This window comes from Pelophylax lessonae (genome assembly GCF_965119305.1).
Source record: "Pelophylax lessonae genome assembly, chromosome: 9".
NCBI classification, from domain to species: Eukaryota; Metazoa; Chordata; class Amphibia; order Anura; family Ranidae; genus Pelophylax; species Pelophylax lessonae.
The window spans coordinates 263972018-263993392 of NC_138776.1; the positions used below are offsets into that span (position 1 = coordinate 263972018).

Genomic DNA, 21375 nt, shown 5'->3' on the forward strand with positions numbered 1-21375 from the left:
AAATTTCGTCGGACCCATGAAAATTCCGGACCCTCGTCACTCCCGGTGACGCTACGTCATAACCCAGCTGATGCGAACCCAGGTGCGCATGCACACAAGGCATTTTCAAGGTCCGATAAAATTATAAGACTTACGAACAGCTGACTGAGAGGAGGAGGCGCTGAGGTGGGACGCATACACCGCTGCGTCATCGAGCAAGGAACATGTTGCAGAGCGGACTTAGAGGAGGCGGGAAGGAAGTGAATACTCATACTAAATAGTAATGATAAAAAAAAAAATAAGAAATACTAAACATTTTTTATCATTACTATTTAGTATGAGTATTCTCTTCTTTAAGTCCGCTCTGCAACATGTTCCTTGCTCGATGACGCGGCGGTGTTGTAAAATTTTCCCGCGGCGGTGTATGCGTCCCACCTCAGCCCCTCCTCCTCTCAGTCAGCTGTTCCTAAGTCTTAGAATTTCATCGGACCTTCAAAATGCCTTGTGCGCATGCGCTGGCAGCAGCTGGTGGTGACGGAGCGTCCCCGGAAGTGACGAGGGTCCGGAATTTTCACGGGTCCATCTAAATTTTAGAACAGGGGCAAACGCAATCCACAGACAGGAAGTGATGTCAGGTACAGACAGGAAGTGATGTCAGGTATAAAAAGGAATTTCCAGGTCAGAGGTGAGCCGGGAGGAAGTAGAGAGGGGACATTCCTAGAACTGGCAGCAGAGGAGGTAATAAGATCTTATTTTTTATTTAAACCCAGTAAGCCCCCCCCCCCGTCATGTTTCGTCCTCTTCCTCCATAGTCATTGTGACGTCTTTTATCTCCAGCAGATGATGATACACAAACATTTTAATATAGAGGTATACTTTATAAAGTACAGTCTTATCCAACTGTACCTTAAAAGACGCTGGGTTCTAGCATAGAAACGGGATCAGTAATGAGTATAGGAGGAGGTCCAAGGTGTCGGAACTCTGGCAGACAATAAATTATCCCACTGCATTCCTGATAATTGTGAGGTTATTATCTGTCTACAGACTGGAATGTACTATGAAGACCACATCGAAAATGGATGAGGACCAGAGCCACATGACCGAGAAGATAATAAATCTCACCCTGAAGGTCATCCACCTGCTGACTGGAGAGGTGAGGAGGATTCTGGGAGGTCACATGACATCACTCTTATCTCTATTAATAAAACACAGACCTGACCGGAGAGGTGAGGAGGATTCTGGGAGGTCACATGACATCACTCTTATCTCTATTAATAAAACACAGACCTGACCGGAGAGGTGAGGAGGATTCTGGGAGGTCACATGACATCACTCTTATCTCTATTAATAAAACACAGACCTGACCGGAGAGGTGAGGAGGATTCTGGGAGTGACATAATATTACTGTTTTCCTTATTACAGAGTTTTCCTCCAGTGAAGGCTGGTGATCGGGTAACTATCACAGTGCCTTCAACTCCTTCCCTGACACTTGAAAGAAACAAAGACAAGAGGATGTTAGAAGTCATCCAAAAGATGATGGAGCTGCTGACAGGAGAGGTGAGCGGTGCTGGGAATTCTGGGACATTATCCAGTAACAGACAAGGGATGTGTCTGGATGGTGACTGTAACATTGTGTGTGTCAGGTTCCTATAAGGTGTCAGGATGTCACTGTCTATTTCTCCATGGAGGAGTGGGAGTATTTAGAAGGACACAAGGATCTCTACAAGGACGTCATGATGGAGAATCAGCCGCCCCTCACATCACCGGGTAAGAGGAGACTAAATTAAAGCTGGAAAAACCAGCAAAATAATGAGGGAAATTGTATGTCTCATCAACATGCAAGACTATTTAAAAATCCCCATTTCTGGCCCTAAGAACATCATCAATGTACCCACCACAACATTTAATATGGCGATCAAGTAAAGAAGAAGAATTGTACCATGTGGTGGACCAATATCCAGTCCTCACCATGATAATGCAATTTTTGTGTTTGCCACAATGGTCCCAACAAATGAGGAGGAGATACTGTACACCATATGAAAGGTCCATCTCCATTCCTCAATATAATGTCATGTTCCCAACAAATGAGGAGGAGATACTGTACACCATATGAAAGGTCCATCTCCATTCCTCAATATGAAAGGTCCATCTCTATTCCTCAATATAACGTCATGTTCCCAACAAATGAGGAGGAGATACTGTACACCATATGAAAGATCCATCTCCATTCCTCAATATAACGTCATGTTCCCAACAAATGAGGAGGAGATACTGTACACCATATGAAAGGTCCATCTCTATCCCTCAATATAACGTCATGTTCCCAACAAATGATGAGGAGATACTGTACACCATATGAAAGGTCCATCTCTATTCCTCAATATAATGCCATGTTCCCAACAAATGAGGAGGAGATACTGTACACCATATGAAAGGTCCATCTCCATTCCTCAATATAACTGACTGACTATACAAAAATGACTTTTTTTTAATATGAATAACAATTTTCTGCCCAACAGATGCACTTGATGTTCGGAGTACCTCAGAAAGCCCTCCTAATTTATATCTGGAATATAAAGAAGAAGAAGAAGACGGTGTTACACAATTTCCTCTGGATGTTAAACCTGTTCCTCACAATTTACCTCTCCACAGCCATTACCATACGGAAGAATTAGCAGACCAGTCTTACGGTGAGGAATTCTCTGATAGACCTTCTGAGACAAATGTCCCTCCAGGTCTTCACATCGTAGATAGATCCCCAGATTTGTCTAATCCCGAAGAGTCTCTTTCTTATAATGCTTCACATGGGCCTGGTGAGATATTCCCGAGACCTGAACATGACGATTCTCCTCCTGCAAAGTCTTCACTTCCCGTACGTCAACGGGCGCGCACCAGGAACCGTCCGTTTTCATGTCCAGAATGTGGGAAAACCTTTATATGGAAGTCGGATCTTACAAGGCATCAAATATATCACACCGGGTATCGCCCTTATTCATGTTCAGAGTGCGGAAAAGACTTTAGTTCAAGATCGCACCTTCTTCGACATCAAAGTTCCCACTCTGGAGAGCGGCCTTTCTCATGCTCTGAGTGCGGGAAATCCTTCAAAAGCAAATGGGACCTGGTCACCCACGTGAAGTACCACGCTGGTCTGAGACCTTTTGTGTGTTCGGAGTGCGGCCAGTGCTTTATAGAGAAAGCTCATCTGATGAGACACCTCAGGCTTCACACGGGCGAGACACCCTTCAAATGTACAGAGTGCGGGAAATGTTTCGCTCGGAGAGATACCCTCACCATACACCAGAGGACGCACTTGGAACAAATGCCATACATGTGCGAAGAGTGCGGAAAAGGCTATGCGCGAAAAGCTGACCTCACCGTGCACCAACGAACCCACACGGGCGAGCGCCCGTTTTCCTGTGACGAGTGCGGGAAACGCTTCAGAAAGAAATTGTGTCTTGCTCGACATTTGAAAGGTCACATAGCCAAGAGGTCAACGTCGTGTTCCTTGTGCGGGAAATGTTTTGAAACGGAATCCGATCTCCATACACATCAGAGCGTTCACTCTGCAGAGGGGATCTTTGCATGCTCAGAGTGTGGGAAATTGTTCACAGATTTATCGCAGCTTGTTGAACACCAAAAATGTCATTCTCGTAAAAAAAACTTTTCCTGTTCGGAGTGCGGGAAATCCTTCAAAACTAGATCAGTTCTTGTTATACACCAGAGAGTTCACACATTTCGGTGTTCTGAATGTGGCGCAAGTTTTCCGCAAATCGGAAGCCTCCGTGACCACATGAAGCTTCACACTGGCGAGAAGCTGTTTTCCTGTCCAGAGTGCGGGAAATGTTTCACTCAGAAAGAAGACCTTCTTCAACACCAGAGAAGTCACACAGAGGAACAACCTTTATCCTGTTCAGAGTGCGGGAAGTGTTTCACTCAGAAAGACGACCTTCTTCAACACCAGAGAAGTCACACAGAGGAGCAACCTTTATCCTGTTCAGAGTGCGGGAAATGTTTCACGCAGAAAGAAGACCTTCTTCGACACCAGCGAAGTCATACGGAGGAGCATCCTTTATCCTGTTCAGAGTGCGGGAAATGTTTCACTCAGAAAGACGACCTTCTTCAACACCAGAGAAGTCACACAGAGGAACAACCTTTATCCTGTTCAGAGTGCGGGAAATGTTTCAGTGACAACAGACACCTTCTAAGACACCAGAAAAGTCACACGATAGCACGTGCTATTTTCTGTTTGGAGTGCGGGAAATGTTTTACACGGAAAGAGAATCTCAATAGGCACAAGAGGCTTCATGCCGGGGTGCGTCCGTATTCATGCTCGGAGTGCGGGATAGGTTTCAATCAGAAAGGGCACCTTCTTGCACACCAGAGAAGGCACATGGGCGTGATTCCTTATTCCTGTTCAGAGTGCGGGAAATGTTTTACCAGAAACGCAAGTCTTTTGAGGCATGAGAGACTCCACACGGGCGTGCGCCCATATTCTTGTCCGGAGTGCGGGAAAGGCTTTAATCAGAAAGCGCACCTTCTGAAACATCAGAAGATTCATACAGAATGTGAGAAGTCGTTCCGCACAAAATCCCGACTCCACCTTCACCATAGAGACCACACCCCCTGAGAGATACATCTAATATTGCCTGACAGTGGGTGGTGGGAACCTCGGGGGACAGAACATCCGCTCCATCGTCGCCGAGGACCTCCCAGGCTCTCTGATTGGTAGAAATGTGGAGGAGGAGCTCAGCCGTGCAAAAAAACCCATAAAAACCACAAGTAAACCCACAAGCAAAGAATGAAGGTCCAGTCCCGGTCCAATCAAAGGGCAGAGATTTCTTAGTCAGGTCCAGGCAGGGGTGAAGACGGGCAAAAAAGGTCCATATCACACCCCTTTATATCAGGGTCCTCAGTCCCCCCTTCACATTATAGCCCCCCTTTATATCACAGTCCCCTCTTTATATCAGTGTTCTCAGTCCCCCTTTACATGATATCCCCCTCCCCTCTACATCAGTGTCCTCAGTCCCCCTTCACATCACAGTCCCCCCCCTTACATCAGTGTCCTCAGTCCCTCTTCACATCACAGTACCCCCCCCCCCTTACATCAGTGTCCTAAGTCCCCCTTCACATCACAGTCCCCCCCTTACATCAGTGTCCTCAGTCCCCCTTCACATCACAGTCCCCCCCCCCCTTACATCGGTGTCCTCAGTCCCCCTTCACATCACAGCCCCCCCCCCCTTTACATCGGTGTCCTCAGTCCCCCTTCACATCACAGTCCCCCCCCTTACATCAGTGTCCTCAGTCCCCCTTTTTATCACAGCCCTTCCCCCCTTAACATCAGTGTCCTCAGTCCCCCTTCACATCACAGCTCCCCCCCCTTACATCAGTGTCCTCAGTCCCCCTTCACATCACAATCCCCCCCCCTTACATCAGTGTCCTCAGTCCCCCTTCACATCACAGCCCCCCCTTACATCAGTGTCCTCAGTCCCCCTTTTTATCACAGCCCTCCCCCCCTTTACATCAGTGTCCACAGTCCCCCTTCACATCACAGTCCCCCCTTTACATCAGTGTCCTCAGTTCCCCTTCACATCACAGTCCCCCCTTTACATCAGTTTCCTCAGTTCCCTTCTCATCACAGCCCCCCCTTTACATCAGTGTCCTTAGTCCCCTTTCACATCACAGCCCCCCCCCCCTTTACGTCAGTGTCCTCAGTCCCCCTTCACATCACAGCCCCCCCTTTACATCAGTGTTCTCAGTCCCCCTTCACATCACAACCCCCCCCCCCTTTACATCAGTGTTCTCAGTCCCCCTTCACATCACAGCCCCCCCCCCCTTTTCAATCAGCGTCCTCAGTTCCCCTTTACATCATAGCCCCCTCTTTACATTAGTGTCCTTTGTCCCCCCCTTTTCATCCGTGTCCTTAGTCCCCCTTCACCTCACACACCCCCCTTTACATCACAGCCCCCTTTACATCAATGTCCTCAAATCACAGTTCCCCTTTTACATCAGAATCCTCGGTCCCGGGATTACAGCATTAACTCTTTTTTGGGTTATTACACAAGGACATCAACTTAAAAAAGACATTGATTGCATAGAGTGGGGGTGGTCCTGACTGAGAAGGCGTCTGCATATTGGAGCATCACATGCATACACTGACAAGGAACCCGATGTGCTGGCACCTGTGGCTAGCGATTTTCATACATACCAATTGTCCCGGATAAGCCCCCCTATCCTTCCGTTGCTGTGCCCAGGGCCATGTCCCGGGATTACAGCATTAACTCTTTTTTGGGTTATTACACAAGGACATCAACTCAAAAAGACATTGATTGCATAGAGCGGTGGTGGGATCTGGGCAGGACCAACCTAGTATAAAGTTGACGTCTTTTCGTAGTGCCCACTTGGAAAGGATGAAATGCAGACCATAGGTGGGAATGGACATGTCCGAGGATCTGGGACCATATTGTTGGAAGGGATGTGTTTGGCACTCAAAGTAAAAATATCGAGTCTGCCAGTCAGAGGAACGTCAAAGCCCCTTCTGGTTCTAGAGTGTCCCAGTGATTACGGCTGGAGGACAAGCATGACATCCCAGTATTATCTAGCATAGCCATATCAGACTCTGAGTTTCTCATGGGATTGATTTTTACATTTTCTCCACGTTGAACCCTCAATACAGGTAAAAAAGTATCTTAAAAATAAAATCACTCTTTTTGTGCTGCTAAAACCTGGTATAAAAATTCCTAGAATATTAATATCCTGAAGGCTTATCGGCTTCATTACATAAATACATAAAAATGTTCCACTTTTCTAATGTGTGTTTTGTTCAATAAAGCTTTTTGGGGAAAAAAAAAATGTTCCTGGTTCCGGGTGGCACCAAAATAAACCTTCTACTGTCATTTTATTCATGAGAGAATCTGTTTGTATTTTCTGTCTGGAAAGGAACAAACACATTTATATGCATTCTACAACGTCCAATGGATTTGGTTTACAATAAAGATTATTCAGTGTTTTTACATTTACAGACTCTCCCCCTCCCCTCTCCCGTGTAACTGTGTCTCTGCAGCCTCCCCTCTCCCGTGTAACTGTGTCTCTGCAGCCTCTCCCCCCTTCCTCTCTTCTGTGTGACTGTGTCTCTGCAGCCTCTCCCCCTCCCCTCTCCTGTGTGACTGTGTCTCTGCAGCCTCTCCCCCTCCCCTCTTCTGTGTGACTGTGTCTCTGCAGCCTATCCCCCCTTCCTCTCTTCTGTGTGACTGTGTCTCTGCATCCTCTCCACCCTCCCCTCTTCTGTGTGACTGTGTCTCTGCAGCCTCTCCCCCCTTCCTCTCTTCTGTGTGACTGTGTCTCTGCAGCCTCTCCCCCTCCCCTCTCCTGTGTGACTGTGTCTCTGCAGCCTCTCCCCCTCCCCTCTTCTGTGTGACTGTGTCTCTGCAGCCTATCCCCCCTTCCTCTCTTCTGTGTGACTGTGTCTCTGCATCCTCTCCACCCTCCCCTCTTCTGTGTGACTGTGTCTCTGCAGCCTCTCCCCCCTTCCTCTCTTCTGTGTGACTGTGTCTCTGCAGCCTCACCCACCCTTCTTCTCTTCTGTGTGACTGTGTCTCTGCAGCCTCTCCACCCTCCCCTCTTCTGTGTGACTGTGTCTCTGCAGCCTCTCCCCCCTTCCTCTCTTCTGTGTGACTGTGTCTCTGCAGCCTCTCCCCCTCCCCTCTTCTGTGTGACTGTGTCTCTGCAGCCTCTCCCCCTCCCCTCTTCTGTGTGACTGTGTCTCTGCAGCCTCTCCCCCTCCCCTCTTCTGTGTGACTGTCTCTGCAGCCTCTCCCCCTCCCCTCTTCTGTGTGACTGTGTCTCTGCAGCCTCTCCCCCTCCCCTCTTCTGTGTGACTGTGTCTCTGCAGCCTCTTCCCCCTTCCTCTCTTCTGTGTGACTGTGTCTCTGTAGCCTCTCCTCCCTCCCCCCTCCTGTGTGACTGTGTCTCTGCACCCTCTCCTCCCACCCCTCTTCTGTGTGACTGTGTCTCTGCAGCCTCTCCCTCCTCCCCTTTCCTGTGTGACTGTGTCTCTGCAGCTCCCCCCCCTCCCCTCTCCTGTGTAACTGTGTCTCTGCAGCCTCTCCTGTGTGACTGTGTCTCTGCAGTCTCTCCTCCTTGCCTCTCCTGTGTGACTGTGTCTCTGCAGCCTTTCCTCCTCGCCTCTCCTGTGTGACTGTGTATCTGCAGCCTCTCCTCCTTCCCTCCCCTGTGTGACTGTGTCTCTGCACCCTCTCCACCTTCCTATCTCCTGTGTAACTGTGTCTCTGCAGTCTCTCCTCCTTGCCTCTCCTGTGTGACTGTGTCTCTGCAGCCTTTCCTCCTCGCCTCTCCTGTGTGACTGTGTATCTGCAGCCTCTCCTCCTTCCCTCCCCTGTGTGACTGTGTCTCTGCACCCTCTCCACCTTCCTATCTCCTGTGTAACTGTGTCTCTGCAGCCTCTCCTGTGTGACTGTGTCTCTGCAGTCTCTCCTCCTTGCCTCTCCTGTGTGACTGTGTCTCTGCAGCCTTTCCTCATCGCTTCTCCTGTGTGACTGTGTCTCTGCAGCCTTTCCTCATCGCTTCTCCTGTGTGACTGTGTATCTGCAGCCTCTCCTCCTTCCCTCCCCTGTGTGACTGTGTCTCTGCACTCTCTCCACCTTCCCATCTCCTGTGTGACTGTGTCTCTGCAGCCTCTCCCCCTCCCCTCTCCTGTGTGACTGTGCCTCTGCAGCCTCTCCCCCTCCCCTCTTCTGTGTGACTGTGTCTCTGCAGCATCTCCTGTGTGACTGTGTCTCTACAGCCTCTACCCCCCTCACCTCTCCTGTGTGACTGTGTCTCTGAAGCATGCAAACAAGATAAATATATGCAGATGCTGTCAGCCAGGTGTGAGAATTTGGAAGTTGCGAGGTGTGGGGGGAGTGATTGTTGATGCCAGGCGTGGTGGTTGCAGCATCTCTGAATCTGATGATCTCCTGGAATTTTCACACAATAAAATCTGTAGAGCTCATAGAGGTTTGGTATAGAAGTCATTCAGTGGGGTGATCTGTAAATATCCAACATGGAGAACCTTAAGGAGGATGGACTACTTCTGCAGAGGACATCAACAGGTTCTGCTACCTGCTAAGGACAGGAAAAGTAGGCTACGGAGGTCGACAGACCATCATAACTGGATTGGGAAAAATGCAGCAAGTCTAAAGAATCCCCATCTCTGCTTCAACATGAAAAGTCCCCAGATGGAAGGTCAGTATTTGGTGTATAAAGTGTAAATCCATGGATCTGCCCTGTCTGGTGTTGGTGTGTTTCAGGTGCATTAGTGTGGTGACTGTTTTTCTGGCACTCATTAGCCCCCTAATAACTGATCATCTCTGAATGCCACAATGGACCCAAATATTTTTGCTGACCATATGGGCCCTTACTTTCCACGTTCGAGAGCTGGCACCTTGTCTGCCACCTGCAGCCATGGACACCTCGTCACATCTTTTTAAACTCAAGGGGAATAGACTTTCTGGCTTGACCGCTTGGTCTGACATCACCAATTAGCTACCAACCAAAAGTCCTGTACAATTTGCTAAAGTCCAGTATCCTAGACACTAGTCTACCAGAGTACAGTTCTTCTGCCAGTCCTACTTCCAGTGCTACCTAGTTCCTTCTCCACAGCACTCCATGCACCAACTCACCTCAGCATCTGTAAGTAACTGTTGGGTGACCTAAAGGTGGCTTGCCGCTGTGTCAAATATTTCATAAGGGGGTCCCTGGTGGGACACCAGCTACCCTTTAGACTTTATCTTAAGGTCAAGCGGTCATGACCAGGTAAGGGGTCTACTTCCATGCCCTGCATGGGCTTGAGGTATAGATTATAGCCCAAAGCTTGTGACACCTTGTTGAAGGATAATAGATTGGTGTACAGAATAACTAGGCCAAGCTGTGTACATGTTTTAATGTTTTTATAACCAAAATTAGAGAATTCTGAATCCCGTAAAGGGAATGTACCCTCCTGAGGTTAGGTCAAAGGGTTCTATAAGGAAATTATCCTCTTGAGGTCAGGTTCAAGGGTTCTATAGGGAAATGACCCTCCTGAGGTCAGGTTCAGTGATTTCATAGGGAAATGATCCTCCTGACATCAGGTTCAAGAGTTCTATAGGAAAATGACCATACTGAGGTCAGGTTCAAGGGTTTCTATAGGGAAATGACCCTCCTGTCATCAGGTTCAAGTATTCTACAGGGAAATTACACTCCTGAGGTCAGAATCAGTGATTCCATTGGAAAATGACCTTCCTGACATCAAGTTCAAGGTTTCTATAGAGAAATGACCCTCTTGAGGTCAGGCTCAAGGGTTATATAAGAAACATTTCCCACCTGAGGTCAGGTTCAGGAGTTCTATAGGGAGATTACCCTCCTGAAGTCAGGTTCAAGGGTTCTATAGGTATATGACCCTCCTGATGTCAGGTTCAAGGTTTCTATAGAGAAATGACCCTCTTGAGGACAGGCTCAAGGGTTATATAAGAAACATTTCCCACCTGAGGTCAGGTTCAGGAGTTCTATAGGGAGATTACCCTCCTGAAGTCAGGTTCAAGGGTTCTATAGGTATATGACCCTCCTGATGTCAGGTTCAAGGTTTCTATAGAGAAATGGCCCTCTTGAGGTCAGGTTCAAGGGTTCTATAAGAAACATTTCCCTCCTGAGGTTAGGTTCAGGAGTTCTATAGGGAAATGACCCTCCTGAAGTCAGGTTCAAGGGTTCTATAGGTACATGACCCTTGTAGCAACAGAAAAAAGCCGCTCAGGTGAGGCGAAGCATTCCGGTGCCAGTCGGATCCGCCATCCAATCGTCCAGTGTTCAAGAAGAAAGTTTGACCGCATTCAGGAGTAAATAAACTGGTTGGTTATGAGTAAGCGATCTGTAGAATCATGAAACGCGTCAACCTGTCCCATGTCTGTGTGATGCACCTATGTATTCAAGTTTATGGGAATAAAATACTTCCAGTTTATTTACTCCTGAGTGCGGTCAAACTTTCTTCTTGAATACTTGGAGGTATATGACCCTCCTGATGTCAGGTTCAAGGTTTCTATAGGGAAATGATTCTCCTGACGTAAGGTTCTATAGGAAAATGACCCTCTTGAGGTATGGTTCAAGGGTTTTATAGGGAAACTACTCTCCTGACATCAGGTTCAAGGGTTCTATAGGTAAATGACCCTCCTGAGGTCAGGTTCAAGGGTTCTATAGGGAAATTACCCTCCTGTCATCAGGTTCAAGGATTCTATAGAGAAACGACCCTCCTATCCTCAGGTTCAAGGGTTCTATAGGGAAATGACCCTCCTGAGATCAGGTTCAATGGTTCTATAGGGGAAATTACCTTCCGGAAATCAGGTTCAAGGGTTCTTTAGAGAAATTACCCTCTTGACGTCAGGTTCAAGGGTTCTATAGGGAAATTACCTTCCTGACATCTGGTTCAAGGGTTCTAAAAGAAAATGATCCTCCTGAGATCTGGTTGAAGGGTTCTATAGGGAAATGACCTTCCCGAGGTCAGGTTCCAGAGTCCTCAGGCTATATAAGGACGAGGGATCTTTTATTTCTTTAGTAATCTCTAAATTGGGAAGACCAGGTTCAGCTTCACTCAAATTGCTATTTCCAACATCAGCCAGTAACATTTAGATTATGAAAAATAGGGTGTATGCTCAGTTAGCGTAGTCTCCACAAGATGGCAATCCCCATTATTTTAGGTGGAACGCACTGGCAGGAAGGGTTGTGACTTGGACAGGAAGTAAAGTAAGGTAAAAACAGGAAGTGATGTCTGGTATAAATAGGAAGTTCCGGCGAGACTTAAGTTGGGAGGTAGTAGAGAGGAGACATTGCTGGAAGTGGCAGCAGAGGAGGTAATAAGAAATTATTTTATATTTACAACCAGTAACCCCCCCCCCCCCCCCCGTCATGTTCCGTCCTCATCCTCCATAGTCACTGTGACGTCTTTTATCTCCTGCAGATGATGATAGTACACAAAATCAGAAGTATGTAAATTTATAATTTAATATGTTTACAGATACCATCTAAATATACAGCCATTTTTCCATTGATGTGTTAGTCCCGGTTCACACTACCGCGACTTGTCAGGCGACTTGGCCGCCTCACAAGTCGCAGTCCATTCAGTGCTACGGGAACCGTTCTAATGGGAGCGACTCAAGTCGCTCCGACTTCGAAAATAGTTCTTGTACTACTTTGGGGTGACATCGGAGCAACTTGCATTGATTATGTGAAGTCCTTGCAAGTCGCGCCGAAGTCGCGGTGCATGCGACTTCACAGGTTGCCCCCGAAGTCGGATCGCCATAGTGTGAACCTACACTTAAGCTATGCTGTATTATTATTATTATTATTATTATCCTTTTAGCATTTAAACAATGATGGTAATGTAACGATTCCCCCACTTAGTGCAAACACAGCCAGGCACACAGCATTTTCTTCTCTGTCACCGACTCAAAACTGTCTATTTTTATTGCTGAGTAAAACTTGAATAGGCATGGGGGAAGGCATGGGTTACCCCAAAGGGACCAAAGTAGCTGGGGACTCTTCTTGCTGGTGAAGAACTTTCGCAGAGTCACTATTTGCGAAGAGAAATTCTTTGGATTTGTCTCTGGGTGTAACTGGTAGCTTAATACAGGGCACAGGACTTGGGTCAGTACTTACAAGGCCTCAGGATCATTAGTTGCCACCTTCTGATATCCACTGGGCAGACTCAGACTCACGATACAGCAACCACTGGACCCTCTTCAATCCGGCCTTCACCGAGTATCCTGCAAAGTGCTCCTCAAGACCGTATGTGAGAAACCCCAGATTTTAGGGAATAGGCTCCTCCAGCCTAAGCTATGGCTGGGGCCTCAATGATCTCAAAAGAGGAGACTCCTCTGGCAGGGTTAATCCAGGATCCAAAACCCCTCTGCTCTAGTGCTTCAGGGTATTTACTGGTCCTCCAACTGCCTTCTGGACAGACCTCTGCAGGAATTGGCAGGGTTCCTGTAAATATTTTTTATTTTTTTTGCAAAACAGAGATTTTATTGAAAAAAAAAAATGAAATCAACACGTTACAAATAGAGATCCAAACTTAAACATTAACAGCCATTGTGGTGCTGGCACGGAGGAGAATAAGTATCAAGATGCAGAGGGAGAAATAATGCAGTCCATACATTCCAATTAAGTACAAGACATAATCGTAGCAACATATTGACAATCATTGGCCACATGTGTCGGAATTTTGGAGCCATCGGTTCCAGATCTTATTGTATTTGGCGGGACATCCCCGGTTCTTATACATTATTTTGTGGTACGGCAATATAGAGTTAACTTCTTTCAACCATAATTGGAATTCAGGGGGGTTCTCCCGCATCCACTGCCAGCCACTAGTTTCCTAGCCACAAAAAGTGTGTTTTGTAGGAAGGTCTTCGTAAATTTATCTAGGTCTTCCTCCTCCTCTAAATATTTAAGCTGCTCTCCCGCTGTAATTCTAGAACCGGTTGGTGAGTTCAACTGGGAATTTTCTCTGTTTTTGTCTTTCATGTGTTTGCCCTTCCATGCGCTCCTTGCTGTGAAGGCCAGTTATAGATGGGGGCAGGGGCCATTTCTTTGTTACTGGAGTAATATTGGTGGGGGGACACACTGAACACCTTTGCTGCCATTGTGTTATGGGCTGGATGTCCATGGCACCCGTCCGCCTTTGGGGAGGACTGGGCTACCTCCAGGCCCACCTGCCCCTCATCTATCCATTAGAATGCTTCCATTGTGGAGACTCTAATAAATTAGTAGGGTTTAGGACTGCAAATATTACAGGGTGCCGTGAAGGGGCCTTGCTGCTTACGCATGCGTTTGCAAATGTGTGCTAACTAAACACCAGTTTTTAACGCATACTGTTAGACAGGTTCATTTGGTTGGTAAGCATCTGGTTGGTGAATTGAGCTGGGAAATTCCTCTTTTTTTTGTCTTTCATGCGTTTGCCCGTCCATGTGCTCCTTGCTACGAAGGCCAGTTTTAGATGGGGGCAGGGGCCATTTCTTTGTTACTGGAGTATTGGTGGGGGGAAACACTGGGTACCTTTGCTGCCAATGTGCTGGGTGTCCATAGTGCCTCTCCCCCTTTGGGGAGGACTGGGCTTCCTCCAGGCCCACCTGCCCCTCTTCTATCTATTAGAATGTATGTGCTTCCATTGTGGAGACTCTCATAAATTAGTAGGGTTTAGGACTGCAAGTAATACAGGGTGCCGCGAAGGGGCCTTGCAGCTTACGCATGCAACTAAACCCTTGTTTTTAACGCATACTGTTGGACAGGTTAATTTGGTTGGCAAGCAGACTGGTTGGTGAGATGAGCTGGGAATTTCCTCTGTTCTTGTCTTTCATGTGTTTGCCCAACCATGTGCTCCTTGCTGTGAAGGCCAGTTATAGATGGGGGCAGGGGCCGTTTCTTTGTTACTGTGAATTCTAGAACCTTCCAGAATGCAGGGGGAAGCAATCAAACTAGCAGCCTGTGTAACGCTGAACAGGCTAGAGCAATCGTCCTCTGCTCCACTGATTACAGAGGAGTTATACTAAATCTACCTAGCAATCTGCACTAACAAGGAGGGTTCTACAATAATGTAGCAAAGGAAGAAATCTGAGATTTGGAACTATGGAGGACCTTTTTTCATACCAATACAGTCCAGATAATTCTCAGTTTATTATTCATCTACAGAGTGGAACGTCTTATATAGACTACGTGACCACATTTAAAATGGATGAGGGCCAGAGTCACATGACTGAGGAGATAATAAACCTCACCCTGGAGATCATCTACCTGCTGACTGGAGAGGTGAGGAGGATTCTGGGAGGTCACATGACATGGCAGGTTTGCTAATCTGACAGAGTCAGAAGGCGGTAGTGGACATCTTGTTATCTCTAATAATAAAACACAGACCTGAGGGGAGAGGTGAGGAGGATTATGGGAGGTCACATGACATCACTCTTATCTCTATTAATAAAACACAGACCTGACTGGAGAGGTGAGGAGGATTCTGGGAGGTCACATGACATCACTCTTATCTCTATTAATAAAAACACAGACCTGACCGGAGAGGTGAGGAGGATTCTGGGAGGTCACATGACATCACTCTTATCTCTATTAATAAAACACAGACCTGACCGGAGAGGTGAGGAGGATTCTGGGAGGTCACATGACATCACTCTTATCTCTATTAATAAAAACACAGACCTGACCGGAGAGGTGAGGAGGATTCTGGGAGGTCACATGACATCACTCTTATCTCTATTAATAAAAACACAGACCTGACCGGAGAGGTGAGGAGGATTCTGGGAGGTCACATGACATCACTCTTATCTCTATTAATAAAAACACTGACCTGACCGGAGAGGTGAGGAGGATTCTGGGAAGTCACATGACATCACTCTTATCTCTATTAATAAAAACACAGACCTGACCGGAGAGGTGAGGAGGCTTGTGGGAACATCAATATTATTCTCTATCTTTCAACACAGAGTTTTCCTCCTGTGAAGTCTGGTGACCAGGTGACCATTACAGTGCCTTCAGCTCCCTTCCTAAAATCCAAGAGAAAGGACAACAAAATTCTAGAAGTCACCAGGAAGATCATTAAGCTGCTGACAGGAGAGGTGAGCGGTGCTGGGAATTCTGGGACATTATCCAGTAACAGACAAGGGATGTGTCTGGATGGTGACTGTATCATTGTGTGTGTCAGGTTCCTATAAGGTGTCAGGATGTCACTGTCTATTTCTCCATGGAGGAGTGGGAGTATTTAGAAGGACACAAGGATCTCTACAAGGACGTCATGATGGAGAATCAGTCGCCCCTCACATCACTGGGTAAGAGGAGACTAAATTAAAGCTGAAATAACCAGCAGAGTAACCAAAGAAATTTTGATTGAATAAATAATGTGTCTGTGTTTGAGCAGTTTGATGGAAATCGTCATCAGTTTACTTATAACCTAATGTGGCAAACACATAAAGAGTAAGATTCGTACCGTTTGGTAGACCAATATGTGGTCCTCAACTAGAGAATGTATTCTTTGTATTTGCCACATTATTCACAACAAATTAGGAGGAGATACTGTACACCATATGAAAGGTCCATCTCCATTCCTCAATATAACGTCATGTTCCCAACAAATGAGGAGGAGATACTGTACCCCATATGAAAGGTCCATCTCCATTCCTCAATATAACGTCATGTTCCCAACAAATGAGGAGGAGATACTGTACACCATATGAAAGGTCCATCTCCATTCCTCAATATAACGTCATGTTCCCAACAAATGAGGAGGAGATACTGTACACCATATGAAAGGTCCATCTCCATTCCTCAATATAACGTCATGTTCCCAACAAATGAGGAGGAGATACTGTACACCATATGAAAGGTCCATCTCCATTCCTCAATATAACGTCATGTTCCCAACAAATGAGGAGGAGATACTGTACACCATATGAAAGGTCCATCTCCATTCCTCAATATGAAAGGTCCATCTCTATTCCTCAATATAACGTCATGTTCCCAACAAATGAGGAGGAGATACTGTACACCATATGAAAGGTCCATCTCCATTCCTCAATATAACGTCATGTTCCCAACAAATGAGGAGGAGATACTGTACACCATATGAAAGGTCCATCTCCATTCTTCCCAATACAAATGTCATCAATGTATCTCCAGTGTGAAAGGTCTATCTCCATTACTTAATATAACGTTATGTTCCCAACAAATGAGGAGGAGATACTGAGTGTACACCATATGAAAGGTCCGTCCTCATTCTTTCTTACGTTAGTATTACTACTACTTCTGATTCCATAATGGAGATCTGTGAAAACATTAACTAGAATAATTCTCATGTCTTCTGACTTTGAAAATTGCCCTTTTTTATGAGTAAATGTTTTCTGCCCAACAGATGCAGCTGATGTTTTGAATACGTCAGAAAGTCATCCCATTTTACTTCTGGAATATAAAGAAGAAGAAGATAATGACGTTACACAATTTCCTCTGGATGTAAAACCTGTCCCTTACATTTTATCTCACAGCCATTACTATACGGAAGAATTCACAGACCCCTCTAATGTTGAGGAATTTTCTGATAAAGTACACACCATTGAGACAAATGTCCCTCCAGGTTTTCACAGTGTAGATCGATCTCCAGAAATGTCTAATCCCAAGCAATCCAGGAAACGTCCATTTTCGTGTTCAGAATGTGGGAAAGCTTTTATGTGGAAATCAGATCTTCTACACCATCAAAGATATCACACCGGGTATTATCGCTTTTCGTGTTCGGAGTGCGGAAAACGCTTCAGTTCGAAATCGCTCCTCCTTAGACATCAACGTTCCCATTCTGGAGAGCGGCCCTTTTCCTGTTCTCAATGTGGCAAATCTTTCATAACCAAATCGGATCTGGTGACCCACGTGAAGGCTCACATAGGTCTGAGACCTCATGTGTGTTCGGAGTGTGGCCAGTCCTTTACGAACAAAGCAAACCTGACGATACATCTCAGGTGTCACACGGGCGAGAGACCCTTCTCTTGTTCACAATGCGGGAAATGTTTCGCTCGGAGAGCCACCCTCAGAATACACCAGAGAACACACATGGATAAAAAACCTGACCGAGGAACCGACACAGGCGAGCGACCATTTTCCTGTGACGAGTGCGGAAAACGCTTCACAAGAAACTCAAGTCTTACTAAGCATTTGAAATGTCATGTTGGCAAGAGGTCAACGTCGTGTTTGGTGTGTGGGAAAGGTTTTGAAACTGAACCCGAGCTCCATACACATCAGAGCATTCACGCTGTGGAGGGGATCTTTTCATGCTCAGAGTGTGGGAAATCATTCACAGACGTATCCCAGCTGGCGGAACACCAAAAACTTCATTCCCGTAAAAAACCCTTTTCGTGTTCGGAGTGTGGGAAATCCTTCCCGAAGAGATGGAAACTTGCCATACACCAGAGAACCCACACTGGCGAAAAGCCCTTCCGTTGTCCTGAATGTGGTGCCAGCTTTTCAGAAAAAGGAAGCCTTCGTGATCACTTGAAGCGTCACACCGGCGAGAAGCCGTTTTCCTGCCCAGAGTGCGGGAAATGTTTCGCCCTAAAAAAAGACTTCCTTCAGCATCTGAGAATTCACAAAGAGGAACGTTCTTTCTCTTGTTCAGAGTGCGGGAAATGTTTCGCTCTGGAAGACGACTTGCTTCAACACCAAAGAAGTCACACAGAGGAAAGTTATTTCTCCTGCTCAGAGTGCGGGAAATGTTTTAAGGACAACAGCCGCCTTCTAATTCACATGAAAGAGTGTCCTATTGTATGTTCGGAGTGCGGCAAATGTTTTTCACGGAAAGGAAACCTCATAGCGCATAAGAGAATTCATGCTGGAGTGCGTCCATATTCATGCTCGGAGTGTAGGATAAGTTTCAGTCGGAAAGAGCACCTTGTTGCACACCAGAGAAGGCACACAGGCGAGCTTCCCTATTCCTGCTCAGAGTGCGGGAAATCTTTTCGCATAAAAGCAACTCTTATGACACACGAGAGAGTGCACACAGGCGAGCGCCCGTATTCTTGTTCAGAGTGCGGGAAATGTTTTAATCAAAGAGGACATCTTCTTAAACACCAGAAAGTTCACACGGGAAAATTTCCCTTTTCCTGCTTAAACTGTGAGAAGTCGTTCAGCAAAAAATCAGAACTTCATCTTCACCAGAGAGATCACGATCTCTGACAGAGTTACATAGTTGCAGAAAGCAGGAAGTGCAAATGACATATCGAAATCATCTAACCTCAGGTCCGTTTTCATTGAAAGTTCTGATCTGCAGATTCGTAAAAATGCAACTCAGCGGAACAAAACCTATAAAACAGGAAGTGGACTGACCACAAGAAGATGGTGCCCATCCGCACTCAAAAGCTCCTCACCGAAAGTATGTGATTAATGAGAAATGGCTTCAGCTTGGCTCTTCTACCCGTGGAAGAATGCGTTTAACCCTTGTTGGGCTTTATTTCCTATGATTAAGCACCACAAGAGCGAAACACGTTGGAAGGGGGGGGGTGGGGTTCTTCCCTTGGTTGAGAGCTGAGATGAAGACATTAACTATTAATGACATACACATGGAAGATCTTACTAATGCGTTTCACCCTTGTGGGGCTTAATTATCTACAAGTAAGCAACACAAGGGTGAATTAAGCCCCACAAGGGCGTAACACGGCTGGGGGGGGGGGGGGGGTGTTCCTTCAATGGGTGAAGAGCCAAGCTGAAGCCATTTATTATTATTTACATACCCACAGAAGAACCCGCTAAAGCGTTTCGCCCATGTGGGGCCTAGTCGTCTTCAAGTAAGCCCCACCAGGGTGAATTAAGCCCCACAAGGAGAAACCTGTTGGAGGGTGTTCTTCCATGGGTGAAAAGCCGAGCTGAAGCCATTTCTTATTTACATACCCATGAAAGAACCTGTTAAAGAGTTTTGCCCTCGTGGGGCTTAATTGCGTATGATTAGGCCCCACAAGGGCGAAACACGTTGGGGGGGTTTTCATGGGTAGAGATCTGAGCTGAACACCTATGATTAAGCACCACAGGGGCAAAACATGTTGGGGGGGGGGGTTCTTGCATTGGTGAAGAGCTAAACTGAAGCCAGTTCTTAATATTTACATACACACAGAAGAACCTGCTAAAGCTTGTAAGCTCTAACAAGCAGGGGCCTCTAGTTCCTCCTGTTTTGAATTGTATTGTAACTGTATTGTCTTCCCTCACATTGTAAAGAGCTGCGCAAACTGTTGGCGCTATATAAATCCTGTATTATAATAATAATAATAATAAAGCGTTTCGCCCTTGTGTGGCTTAGCCCTCTACAAGTAAGCCCCACCAGGGTGAATTAAGCCCCACAAGGGGAAACACGTTTGGGGGTGTTCTTCCATGGGTGGAGAGCCGAGCTGAAGTTATTTCTTATTTACATACCCATGGAAGAACCTGTTAAAGCGTTTTGCCCTTGTGGGGTTTAATTGCGTATGATTAAGCCCCACAAGGGTGAAACACGTTGGGAGAGGGGGGTTTCATGGGTAGAGATCTGAGCTGAACACCTATGATTAAGCACCACAGGGGCAACACAAGTTGGGGGGGGTTCTTGCATTGGTGAAGAGCCAAGCTGAAGCCATTTCTTATTATTTACATACCCATTAAAGAAACTGCTTAAAGCTTTTCGTCCTTGTGGGGCTAATCATATATGATTATGCTCCACATTGGGTGAAACATGTTGGGGAGGGGGTTCTTTCATGGGTGGAAAGCTTAGCTTGGCACCTATGATTAAGCCTCACAAGGGTAAAACACGCTGGGGGGGTTCTTCCATGGGTGGAGAGCCAAGCTGAAGCCATTTCCTATTATTTACATACACATGGAAGAACCTGCTAAAGCGTTTTGCCCTTGTGGGGCTTATTCATCTACAAGTAAGCCCCACAAGGGTTAAACATGTTGGGTGGGGTTCATCCATGGGTGGAGAGGTAAGCCAAAGCCATTTTCTATTTATTACATACCCATGGAAGAACACACTAATGCGTTTCACCCTTGTGGGGCCTAATCTTCTACAAGTAAGTCCCACAAGGGTGAATTAAGCCTCAAGAGGGTGAAATACATTAGGGGGGGTGTACTTCCATGGGTGGAGAGCCTGAGCTGAAGCCATTTCCTATTTACATACCCATGGAAGAAGCTGCTAAAGTGTTTCACCCTTATGGGGTTTAATTGTCTACAAGTAAGCCTCACATAGGTGAATTAGCCCCACAAGGAGAAACACTTCGTGCATCGGTGGAGACCTGAGCTGAAGCCATTTCCTATTATTTACATACCCATGGAAGAACCTGCTTTAGCTCTTTGCCCCTGTTTGGCTTAATTGCATATGGATAAGCCCCACAAGGGCGAAATGCGTTGGCGGGTTTCTTTCATGGGTGGATATCTGAGCTGAACACCTATAATTAAGCAGCACTGGGTCGAAACATGTTAGGGAGGTTCTTCCATTGGGGGAGAGCCAAGCTGAAGCCATTTCTTATTATTTACATACCCATTTTAGAACCCGCTAAAGTGTTTCACCCTTGTGGGTATTAATCGCCTATGATTAAGCCTCACATTTGGCGAAACATGTTGGGGGAGGGGGCTCTTGCACAAATAGAGAGCCCAAGTGAAGCCATTTCTCATGAATTACATCCACCGGTTAAGAGCTGAGCTGAAGCCATTTCTCATTATTTATATATCCATGGAAAAACCCACTAAAGTGTTTCGCCCTTGTGGGTTAATCACCTATGATTAAGCCTCGCATTCGCTGAAACAAGTTGGGGAAGGGGGTTCTTGCACAAATAGAGAGCCGAGGTGAATCTGTTTCTCATGAATTACATCCATAGGTAA

General features: G+C 46.4%; 1 protein-coding gene across 1 annotated transcript in view; it reads left to right on the plus strand.

Annotated features, from left to right (window-relative positions):
* LOC309564432 (uncharacterized protein) overlaps positions 1 to 18749 on the plus strand; it is a 70131-nt gene extending 51382 nt beyond the window's left edge. The window contains exons 6-12 of the mRNA XM_082269062.1: positions 1024 to 1132; positions 1402 to 1423; positions 2499 to 4291; positions 14689 to 14805; positions 15489 to 15620; positions 15707 to 15830; positions 16910 to 18749. Of these exons, the coding sequence (XP_082125188.1) occupies positions 1024 to 1132; positions 1402 to 1423; positions 2499 to 4291; positions 14689 to 14805; positions 15489 to 15620; positions 15707 to 15830; positions 16910 to 18714 (4102 nt within the window). The 3' untranslated portion in view covers positions 18715 to 18749. The remainder of the gene's footprint in view (positions 1 to 1023; positions 1133 to 1401; positions 1424 to 2498; positions 4292 to 14688; positions 14806 to 15488; positions 15621 to 15706; positions 15831 to 16909) is intronic.
* Positions 18750 to 21375: the final 2626 nt, after the last annotated feature.